Source organism: Mobula birostris, chromosome 15 (genome assembly GCF_030028105.1).
Source record: "Mobula birostris isolate sMobBir1 chromosome 15, sMobBir1.hap1, whole genome shotgun sequence".
Classification (NCBI taxonomy): Eukaryota; Metazoa; Chordata; class Chondrichthyes; order Myliobatiformes; family Myliobatidae; genus Mobula; species Mobula birostris.
The window spans coordinates 25,366,772-25,378,538 of record NC_092384.1 but is presented as its reverse complement, the minus strand read 5'-3'; the positions used below and the strand labels follow the sequence as shown (position 1 = coordinate 25,378,538).

At 49.4% G+C, this 11,767-nt stretch overlaps 1 protein-coding gene across 1 annotated transcript; it reads right to left on the bottom strand.

Annotated features, from left to right (window-relative positions):
• Positions 1–258: 258 nt before the first annotated feature.
• LOC140210490 (U6 snRNA phosphodiesterase 1-like) lies at positions 259–10,721 on the bottom strand. The gene is made up of 3 exons (XM_072279481.1): positions 10,527–10,721; positions 10,146–10,297; positions 259–1,098 (listed from the first exon to the last, which is right to left on the bottom strand). The coding sequence occupies exons 1-3, from the start codon at positions 10,637–10,639 to the stop codon at positions 827–829; spliced, it is 537 nt and encodes a 178-aa protein (XP_072135582.1). The 5' UTR covers positions 10,640–10,721; the 3' UTR covers positions 259–826.
• Between the last annotated feature and the right edge of the window lie 1,046 nt (positions 10,722–11,767).

Here is an 11,767-nt window from a genome sequence, read left to right as displayed (position 1 = left end):
TGAGCTACAGCAGCAGAAGACCACGGACATACACGCAGCGTATGTTAGATTTGTTAGATAGAGGAGGCACCTAATGAAGTGAGTGGCCTTTGTTCACTACGTAAGCTTCATGCGAGCAAGGAATTTCATTGCACCCCGGGTGTATTTGACACTATACTGACCATCTATTTTTCCTCAGTTCCAGTGCTGTTTCTTTTTGGGTTCTTCTCAACTGGTTTCCAAAGCTGAGTATGGCTGCCATTCATTTAAGCATGGAACTTCAAGTAAACATGACCTTTATTTCTGGCAAATAAATTACACATATGTGATGCAAACAATGCAACAGGATTTAATAACGATATAACGCCTTCAAATAACAGATCTCATGCCGTACTTTTACAGAATGTTCGGCTGCTTACTGAATATCTTTAATTTCACTGAGCAATAATCGCGTTCACGACCCGAGTGTCCCGGGACAAAGGCTAATATCTATCCTGTCCATGCGCCTCAATATAAACCTTGTCCATAATAAAAAAATTACAAGAATGAACAGTTCAATGCCTTTTAATACTTTACATTCGCAGTCAATGTTTTCTGTACTGTTCTATTACCGTACGTCAATAGCATTTCTGCCCCTCGTGTGGGCGGTTCATCACCCAACCAATCAATAGGTACATTTAATGTCAGAGAAGTATGGTCAATCCTTTTCATACTGTTCTAACACTGCTGCCACTCAAGGCTTTTATATTAAATACTGTACTGCAGTAATTGAGGGGAGAAGAACCCTACGCTGTGGTCCTTCCTAATCGAACCCTTGCGGTGGCTGCAGCAAGCTCCTGTGCGCCCCTCACTCCGTAACCCTGGCAGCCTGGAATGTGCCAGTCGGCAGCAAACTTCCACGGACATCTCGATGAGCTGCTAGACCAAGTTTCGGGCCGACCACAGAGCGTCTTTCACCGAGTTGATCTGCCAGCAGCACCCGATGTTCGTCCCCGGGCACAGCCCGCGGATCGGAGTCCTCAGTCACGGGAGGAAACGCGACACAAGCCCTTCCATCCTCCTCCCCGCCTGCTTCGCAAACCCACAGCGTACGAGGAGACAACAGGAATTCTGCAGATGCTGGAAATTCAAGCAACACACATCAAAGTTGCTGGTGAACGCAGCAGGCCAGGCAGCATCTCTAGGAAGAGGTACAGTCGACGTTTCAGACCGAGACCCTTCGTCAGTACTAACTGAAGGAAGAGCTAGTAAGAGATTTGAAAGTGGCAGGGGGAGGGGGAGATCCAAAATGATAGGAGAAGACAGGAGGGGGAGGGATGGAGCCAAGAGCTGGACAGTTGATTGGCAAAGGGGGTATGAGAGGATCATGGGACAGGAGGCCTGGGGAGAAAGAAAAGGGGGGCGGGGAAACCAGAGGATGGGCAAGGGGTATAGTGAGAGGGACAGAGGGAGAAAAAGGAGAGTGAGAGAAAGAATGTGTGTATAAAAATAAATAACGGATGGGGTACGAGGGGGAGGTGGGGCATTAGCGGAAGTTGGAAAAGTCGATGTTCATGCCATCAGGTTGGAGTCTACCCAGCGGATCGCTCCCTACGCGACAGCCTGTGTTTCTGCGACGCGCACCTCTCCCGAAATGTAACCGCGCGTCGCGGCAACGCAGACTGCAACAACTGTGATTGGTCGGCTTGGGCGTTATTTCGTGATTGGATCCCAATTCGTTTGACGAAGATGCTCAACAAAATTATAGACGAGATTAAAAGAGCAAAGATTTTATGAAATGGATCGCTATTAGTGATTTGTCGGGATAGTTCTCAGCAAGGTAAAGTGATAAGATTATGTAAAATAGATGGCAAAGAAGTACAATGCTCAATACCCAACAATAGAAAGTTGACTAGAGGAGTTATTTCGGGGATATCATCAAAAGTTACTATGGATGAGATCAAACAGAACATAAAAGGAGCAAAAATTATTGAGGCCAAACGTTTGAAAGTTACAACAAAACGGGAAAAGGTGTGATAGTTTATCGGTAATGATCAACTTTGATGAAGAGAGATTGCCGACTAACGTTTACTGAGAGTATATCTGTTATGCGGTTAGAATATATATACCGCCGCCTTTAAGATGCTATAAATGTCAGAAATTCGGGCACATTGCGGCGGTCTGCAGAGGAAAACAAAGATGTGGGAGATGCACTGGAAAACATGAATATGGGAAACGTGAAGCGGGAGCTAGGCTGAAATGCTGCAATTGTGGCGAGGAACACAGCGCAGCTTATCGAGGGTGCATTTATAGCAAGAAGGCGGCTGAGATACAACATGTAAAAGTAACTCAAGGAATCAGTTATGCAGAGGCAGTGAAAGAATTTGATGAAAAAAAGGCTGTCAAGCAAACAAATACAGGGAATAATAAACTGGTGAATTGTGAGAGCTGTAATATGAAAAATAAGGATACACTATTAATGAGCAGAAAAGAGTTCGTGTTTTTATGGTGGATGCAATCAAGCAAAAGACCTGAGAAAATTAAAATTATCGTCAAGTCTGCAGAAAAGTATCTTGGTATTAAAGGAATTAGGTGGGAAGAGGTCAGAGAAACGCTGAATGGAGGATCCAACAGTTCACAGGCAGGGGAGATGGAATCTTAATGGCAGTATATTTATCGTAAGTGGTCAAGAATTTAAGAAATGTTTCAGAATTTAAGGAAAATCATCAGACTTTATGGTTGAAGCCCAGGGTAAATGTGCAGAGCTCCAACAACAAATAAGTACCCAGCAAGAACAACAGTGAGTTGGAAAGAGATTGGAAAATGGAGGAAATTATTACAAGGATACAAAAGGAAAAGGAATTTGTTGCAAAGTGAATTATCTACATTCAGATTATAGAATGAAGAAGAACTCTGAGGTCTCAGTAAACAATTGCAGGCTACGATCCAAGAGAAAACATGAAAAAGCAGATAGACTTGGAAAAATAGCAATTTTAAAAGTATAACATGCAATAATTACTATTCTTTAACAAGACTATTTTAGTCTTACAAGTGATGGAGATGAAATCAATGTAATTGAGGTAATGCAAATACGCAAAAACATGTGACTGGGCATATTACGATCAAGGAACAGGTCTGTAGCCCGGATATTGAACTTTTTGCTGTACGACTCTGGCCATATTATTTGTCAAGGGAAATCTTGTGTGCAATTGTGGTTGTTGTGTACATCCCTCCCTCTGCCAACCTGACGTCGGAGTGTAACAGCATTTACACCGTCATAGCCAGACTACAAACCCAGCACCCGAGTGCCCTCATTACCATCTCGGGTGACTTCAACCAGGTTACCATGGCTAGAACACTGCCCAACTTCACGCAGTATGTGAGCTGTACAACCAGAGGGGCGAGGACTCTGGATTTGATGTACACTAACGTTAAGGCTGCATACAGCTCCTCTCCCCTCCCCCCGTTGGGAAGGTCAGATCACAACTTGGTGCATCTAAAACCCTGCTAGGTGCCTCTGGTGAAGAGTAAACCTGCAACCTCGAGGACAGTGAGAAAATGGTCGGAGGAGGCTTATGAGGCACTCCAGGGTCGTTTTGAGGTGACAGACTGGTAGGCACTCTGTGAGCCATATGGAGAGGATATTGATGGGCTCACGGAGTGCATCACTGATTACATCAACTTCTGCGTGGACTGCAATGTTCCGACAAGAACTGTCCTTTGTTATTCAAATAACAAGCCATGGGTAACCAAGGACATTAAGGACATCCTGAATGCTAAAAAGAGGGCGTTTAGAGATGGAAATAGGGAGGAGCTGAGGGCAATACAGAGTGACCTGAAAGCCAGGATCAGGGAGGCTAAAGACAGGTACAGGAGGAAGCTTGAGTGGAAACTCCAGCAGAACAACATGAGAGAGGTCTGGAGGGGGATGAGGACCATCACTGGGTTCCGGCAAACTAGCAACAGAGGAGCGCAAGGCAGTGTGGACAGGGCCAATGAACTTAACCTGTTCTTTAACAGATTTGACAGTGTGGCCCCTGCCCATCCCACACATGAGCTATCTGTTGTTGGCCCCCAACCAACACATATTCCACTCTCCCCTCCTACCCCTCCTCACAGTCCCCCACCCTGCTCTCATGACTATACCCCTTCCCCACATGAAACCACCATGGTGGGCTTCACACCTCTACAGGTGAGAAGGCAGCTGAAACATTTCAACCCAAGCAATGCTGCAGGACCGGATGGTGTCAGTACCAGGGTGCTCAAAGCCTGTGCCCCTCAGCTATGTGGAGTACTTCGCCATGTATTCAACCTGAGCCTGAGGCTCCAGAGGGTTCCTGTACTGTGGAAGACGTCCTGCCTCGTCCCTGTGCCGAAGGCGCCGCGCCCCAGCGGCCTCAATGACTACAGACCGGTGGATTGACCTCCCACATCATGAAGACCCTGGAGAGACTTGTACTGGAGCTGCTCCGGCCTATGGTCAGGCCACACTTAGATCCCCTTCAGTTCGCCTACCAGCCCTGACTAGGAGTTGAGGGTGCCATCGTCTACCTGCTGAACTGTGTCTACGCCCACCTGGACAAGCCAGCGAGCACTGTGAGGCTCATGATTTTTGACTTCTCCAGTGGGTTCAACACCATCTACCCTGCTCTGCTGGGGGAGAAGCTGACAGCAATGCAGGTGGATGTTTCCCTGGTATCATGGATTCTAGATTACCTGACTGGCAGACCACAGTACGTGTGCTTGCAACACTGTGTGTCTGACAGAGTGACCAGCAGCACTGGGGCTCCACACAGGACTGTCTTGTCTCCCTTTCTCTTCACCATTTACACCTCGGACTTCAACTACTGCATGGAGTCTTGTCATCTTCGGAAGTTTTTTGATGACTCTGCCATAGTTGGATGCATCAGCAAGGGAGATGAGGCTGAGTACAGGGCTACGGTAGGAAACTTTGTCACATGGTGTGAGCAGAATTATCTGCAGCTTAATGTGAAAATGACTAAGGAGCTGGTGGTAGACCTGAGGAGAGCTGAGGTACCGGTGACCCCTGTTTCCATCCAGGGGGTCAGTGTGGACATGGTGGAGGATTACAGATACCTGGGGATACAAATTGACAATAAACTGGACTGGTCAAACAACACTGAGGCTGTCTACAAGAAGGGTCAGAGCCGTCTCTATTTCCTGAGGAGACTGAGGTCCTTTAACATCTGCCAGATGATGCTGAGGATGTTCTACGAGTCTCTGGTGGCCAGTGCTATCATATTTGCTGTTGTGTGCTGGGGCAGCAGGCTGAGGGTAGCAGACACCAACAGAATCAACAAACTCATTCGTAAGGCCAGTGATGTTGTGGGGATGAAACACGGTGGTGTCTGGAAAGAGGATGCTGTCTAAGTTGCATGCCATCTTGGTCAATGTCTTCCATCCACTACATAATGTACTGGGTGGGCACAGGAGTACATTCAGCCAGAGACTCATTCCACCGAGATGCAACACAGAGTGTCATAGGAAGTCATTCCTGCCTGTGGCCATCAAACTTTACAACTCCTCCCTTGGAGGGTCAGACACCCTGAGCCAATAGGCTGGTCCTGGACTTACTTCATAATTTACTGGCATAATTTACATATTACTATTTAACTATTTATGGTTCTATTACTATTTATTATTTATGGTGCAACTGTAACAAAAACCAATTTCCCCCGGGATTAATAAAGTATGACTATGACTCTGACATAATTAGGGAAGAATAGCAGTTTGCGGCATTATCTAATGAGCGCATTAAGCAGTCACGAGGAATTGCAACTACGGAGTGATGCTAATAGAGAACTGCAGGCTGAACTAGATTGTCTAAAGTAGAGAACTCCAGGACATATTTGGTTGGAACACCACAAGTCCAGCAGGTGGCGGTAATGCACTGAAAACTGGTTGCCAACTGCCGTAAAACAAAAAAGAAGAAGAATAAGCAGCGAAGGCCACTTGCGTAGGTTATGGTGTCAGGTTAATGCAGAAGTATAAATCAGGCTTACCCGCACCACGCGTACACGTCTGCAACTTCCCGCCAGGAGTTTGAGCCACTGCACACTCACGCTGCCCACCTCATGACTCTGCTTCCGCAGGAGGGCTCAGCGAGACCCGTCTCCAATGAGGCAGAGGGAGCGCGCTGGCTGCCAGGAGTTCCAGCCACCCACCCGGAGCTGGCAACGGCACCTCGCCGTCCACTGAGAGGGCAGCGCGCAGTGGCTGCTGGATCTGCACGGGGTTCTGCTACTTGCAATAGAGGAGTCGCCTGGTGCCGGGGTAACCAGAGTTGTCGTGTTGCTAGTGGGGCCAGGACGTGCTGGTGGTGGGGGGTGTCGGGGCTGGGTGTGCTGGTGGTGGGGGAGTGTCGGGGCCGGGTGTGCTGGTGGTGGGGAGTGTCAGGGCCGGGTTTGCTGGTGGTGGGGAGTGTCAGGGCCGGGACATGCTGGTGGTGGGGGAGTGTCGGGGCCGGGTGTGCTGGTGGGGTGGTGGGGGAGTGTCGGGGCCGGGTGTGCTGGTGGTGGGGGGTGTCGGGGCTGGGTGTGCTGGTGGTGGGGGAGTGTCGGGGCCGGGTGTGCTGGTGGTGGGGAGTGTCAGGGCCGGGTTTGCTGGTGGTGGGGAGTGTCAGGGCCGGGACATACTGGTGGTGGGGGAGTGTCGGGGCCGGGCGTGCTGGTGGGGTGGTGGGGGAGTGTCGGGGCCGGGTGTGCTGGTGGTGGGGGAGTGTTGGGGCCGGGTGTGCTGGTGGTGGGGAAGTGTCGGGGCCAGGTATGCTAGTGGTGGGGGAATGTCGGGGCCGGGTGTGCTGGTGGTGGGGGAGTGTCGGGGCCGGGTGTGCTGGTGGTGGTGGAGTGTCGGGGCCGGGTGCGCTGGTGGTGAGAAAGTGTCGGGGTGGGGTGTGCTGGTGGTGGGGAGTGTCGGGGCCGGGTGTGCTGTAGTGGTGGGGGAGTGTCGGGGCTGGGACGTGCTGGTGGTGGGGGGTGTCGAGGCCGTGTGTGCTGGTGGTGGGGGGCTGTCGGGGTCTGGCCGTGCTGGTGGGGGGTGGTGTCGGGGCCGGGTGTGCTGTGGTGGGGCAGTGTCAGGGCCGGGTGTGCTGTGGTGGGGCAGTGTCGGGGCCGGGCGTGCTGGTGGGGGGGGGGGGGTGGTGTCGGGGCCGGGTGTGCTGGTGGTGGGGGAGTGTCGGGGCCGGGTGTGCTGGTGGTGGGGAAGTGTCGGGGCCAGGTATGCTAGTGGTGGGGGAATGTCGGGGCCGGGTGTGCTGGTGGTGGGGGAGTGTCGGGGCCGGGTGTGCTGGTGGTGGTGGAGCGTCGGGGCCGGGTGCGCTGGTGGTGAGAAAGTGTCGGGGTGGGGTGTGCTGGTGGTGGGGAGTGTCGGGGCCGGGTGTGCTGTACTGGTGGGGGAGTGTCGGGGCTGGGACGTGCTGGTGGTGGGGGGTGTCGAGGCCGTGTGTGCTGGTGGTGGGGGGCTGTCCGTGCTGGTGGTGGGGGAGTGTCGGGGCCGGGTGTGCTGTGGTGGGGCAGTGTCAGGGCCGGGTGTGCTGTGGTGGGGCAGTGTCAGGGCCGGGTGTGCTGTGGTGGGGCAGTGTCGGGGTCCGGCGTGGGAGGGGAGAACTGTTGCTGGTACGCTCGCTAGCTGCGTTGTCTTTAAAGGAGATTGGGCACATGGGAAAGCAGACGTAAGGATTATATCGAATGGTCTGTACCGATTGCTGTGTGGAAAAACTTGCCACTTGGGTCTCCGTTAAATCATTCCCCTGTATTTCTACTTCCCTATCATGGGAGAAAGACTATCACTATTCATGTTATCTATGTCCATAATGATTTTATAAACCTCTAAAAGGTCACATCTCAGCCTTCTATACCCTGATGAGGAAAAGTGTGTGTGGCACTTCTCAGCACAAGACCATACATCTAATTCATCAGGACTCCACAAGAATAATACCAAACAAAACATCAAAGTATACATATTGGAAGATAACACTAAGTGACCAAAATTGTTCCTAGGACACCACGTGAAAACATGAACTAGAAAAACTCATACTCTCTGGAAAGATCGAGGGGAGCAAACCTAGAGTAAGACCTTGGCTTATGTACATCAAAAGCCTAGCCAGGTGGCTATACATCGAGGATATGGAAGTTATCCAAAGAACGAGGGATAGATCTGTATGGAAGACCATGGTCACCAACATCCACATCGGATGTGGTACCTAGACAGACAGACCTTTCTCCTCAAAGCATCTACTTTCAAGAAATCTGCAGTCCGACCAGAGCCATTTGTAAGGCCAGCTTGAGTGCAAGAAACTGTAGAAGTGAAAAGGAAAACAAGACTGGAAGGAGAATAAGCAAATAGAATATAAAGGCGAACCAGAGATATAGTACAAGCATGTATATCATCACTGGCAAGAGGAGAGCTTACACCAAACAGAAGTCAAGAAGGTAATCTTTGTGTGAAGATGGAAAGCATATGTGGCATATTTGAGTCTTGAGTCCTCTGTCATGGAAGTGTTAGATGACAGCATGCCGGGGAGTCTGGACCAGGAACCAATCCTGGAGGAACTGACTGGCTCCATCTATCCCAGTTTAAGATGGCACTGGGGAAGCTCAGCAAGTACTTGCTGGAGGCAAACAAAAAGAAACTAATACCTTAATTATAACACATTTTCTGGTAAACAATCACTACAAACAATAGCCTACAACTCCCTTTTCGGAGTTCAGCTTTTGAATGACCTGGTATGAACTGAAATCTTGAATTGAAGGACTGCTGTGGCGTGCCGTATACAGGCCGAACCGAGGCGGTGGGGTCCAGAACCGAAAGCAGGAAATGAGCAAATGCTTGGCCATTGCTGGAGAGGACAATGTGGCGGAACCAAGGCAATGCAGAACCTGCACCCAAGGTTATAGAGAGACCCGAGTTTTATTCAATTGAAGTGTCGGGAAAGTTTAACTGGAAAGTTTGCCTTTGGGCTAAATTAAGGCAGTGGGGCTTGGGTCCAAAAGCACATTAAAGCAGCAGTTCCTGGGTCTGAGAGCAAGGAATGACCGGAGGCTTGGACGATTTAAGCACCGGGCCAGATAGAAAAAGTGAGGGTGTTGGGGTCGGGGGTGAGGGACGGGCTGGTTCAGCTCACAGCTCCGTGAGGTTTACTGGTCTCTGTGCTGAACTGAGTCTGTGGCTCGTTCCTGAATTGACTGTAGTGATGCCTGGCTTCATGTCTGTGATCCACTTTCACGAACTTCAGTTCTGAATGCAACTTATTTACTTTTACTGTTTGCACGATTTGTTTTCCACTGGCCATTGGCTGTTTGATGTTGCTTTTTTAATGGGTTATGTTGAGTTTCTTTGTTTTGTGGCTGGCTGTAAGGAGACCAATCTCAACGTTGTACAAGGTAAACATACCTTGCCAATAAATGTACCTTGAACTTTGACTTGAATAAAACTCCCTGAAGCGATGACGTCATGTTCTCCCTGTCCTCAATTCATCCACTTACACACATGATCCACCAGCAATAAAAGGCACCCCCCCCTTTCCTGTGGCAGAGAGATCCCACCAGTGATCAAAGTCCCAAAGTGGTTCCCCAACCATGGACAGTTCTATCACTTGGCCTGCCTCAGTTCCCAGCAGGAGGTCCAGTGTCACCTGCTCTCTAGTAGGACCATTTCCACAATGTTGAAGAAAACTTTGCTGGGCACATTTAACAAATTCTGCCCTTTCTCTTTTGGTAATCCCCGTCAATATCAGGGAAGTTGAAAACAACCTACTATTGGAACATAATTATTCTTACAGCTTCTTGCATTCCCTTTACATGCTTGATCCTCTAATTGCCACTAGCCCTTGATCCTCTAATTGCCTGTTATACAATCCCACCAAAGTCATCATTCCCTTATTTCTAAGTTCCACTTACATAACTTTACTAGATGATTCTCTAAGAATATCCTCCATTAGCTTTGCTGTGGTAGACATCTTAAATCAAAATCACAGCTCCCTCTCCTCTCTTAACTCGATCATTGCAGTGGTGTGTACACCCTGGAACACTGACCTGCTCGTCCTGCCCTTCCCGCAGCATGTTTCTGTTCCAGCTAGATAGGATATACAGCCTGTTCCTGTGGCCGTACCATGAGGCTAGTCGCAATGAATTTTACCAATAATATATCAATTTGCCCGGGTAACTCACATTCCAAGTACACAAGGGTTGACCAGTTCCCTCGTTGGTGCGGAAAGCTGCGGATTCGACCATCATGTTTACTGCTGTGGTCCACATGCTCCTCCAGCTGCTCGAACATACCCGTTACACTGTCTGGTATGGGCAGTCGCTGCGGTTTCATACTATGTACCAGCCATGATTTGAAAAATAAAGCAACTGACATTTAGAATCAACACAAACATCCCCCAACACACATTTCTGATGTTACGCTTAGTAGCTGTTAGTTTCGTGTTTCGCTTCCTTTTTGAAACAGTGGGATTGCATTTATCAGTAGAAATGCTGCGGATTGAGCGGGGGACTCTTTCGGAGTTACACAGCCACTCTGTACCCGATTAACTCAGATTTACTCACTCAGGCCCGGCGGCTCCGCCATCCCCAAGGACCCCCGGCCGCAGTAGTGATGGAGGGTGTTGTTCTTTCTGCTCCTCCTCGTCCTCGCTGCTGCTATAATTCACCAGGAACATCCCACTTCGGGTGTCCTCACTTCAGTTGCTGTGTGGCTGCCGCCGTGGCCATCTTAAACCAGGAGACACACGTTGTGTTCCGGTCGAAAACGCAGCATCGAGTAGGAGGTTCCGTATAATTGCCCTCCCCCGCTGCCCAGAACGGTTCCTGTTGTAACTTCTGCCCAGTAGTAAAAGCGATTACAGAGCTTGTTCCGATGGGGTGCCTTTTTGGTTTATGTGAACTATCTTGGTGCCTCACAACCAATGAATTAGCCTTATAGCGTGACCGATCTTATTTTGCAAATAAATAGCAACGATAGTTTTTCACTGCAATAAATGTAGATAATGCACATCCCGTCTCCCTTTTCTGATGTTGGATGAAGACCAGTCAGGACACAGGACATTTCAAACTACAGCAGCAATAGTCTCAGTATGTTCTTCAATACTGCTGCTTCCAAAGAGAAATAGCAAAAATAAAACAATCAACGACGCAGAGAGAATTTCACGTAACCACGGCGCCTGCACTCAATGCAGGAGGCTCAATACATAAAGGTGCATTTGGATTTATATACAGTACAATCAGACACCGCCTAACGCCAAGGATGCATTCCTGGGAGGCAGAGCGCTACGTAAATCAGCGCCATGCGGACTCTGACTGTACACTGCTCCGCGTCGCCTATGTTTTCACACCCACAGGACGCAACCCAAGGCCCTGACTGGAAAGATGTACCAATGGTGATTCTGTGAAGTACCTAGGACCTACAGGAAGGATAAGCAGATGAGATCAGTGACCATGATGTCTGACTCTAGAAACCCCAGCCGGGGGAACCATCAACCCTGTATTTCATCCCTATGGTGCACCTCAGGGATCTGTGCTTAGCCCACTGCTCTGCTGTCTCTATACCCGTGACAGTATGGCTAGGCATGGCTCAAATGGCATCTATAAATTTGTTGATGATACAATCACTGTTGGCAGAATTTCAGACCGTGACGAGAAGGCGTACAAGAGCAAGATATACCAGCTAGTTGAGTGGTGTTCCAGCAACAACCTTACACACAATGTCAGCAAGACCAAGAGCTGAGTGTGGACTTCAGGAAGAGTGAAATAGATAGGTAGATATTTTATTGATCCCAAAGGAACTTACA

Coding starts and splice junctions, on each gene's coding strand:
- LOC140210490 (XM_072279481.1), bottom strand. CDS start 10,639: ATGTTCCTGGTGAATTATAGCAGCAGCGAGGACGAGGAGGAGCAGAAA. Junction 10,298..10,526: donor GGCGGAGCCGCCGGGCCTGA/GTGAGTAAATCT, acceptor GCTGGTACATAG/TATGAAACCGCAGCGACTGC. Junction 1,099..10,145: donor AACCCTTGTGTACTTGGAAT/GTGAGTTACCCG, acceptor TTGAATTTCCAG/CATCTGCAGAATTCCTGTTG.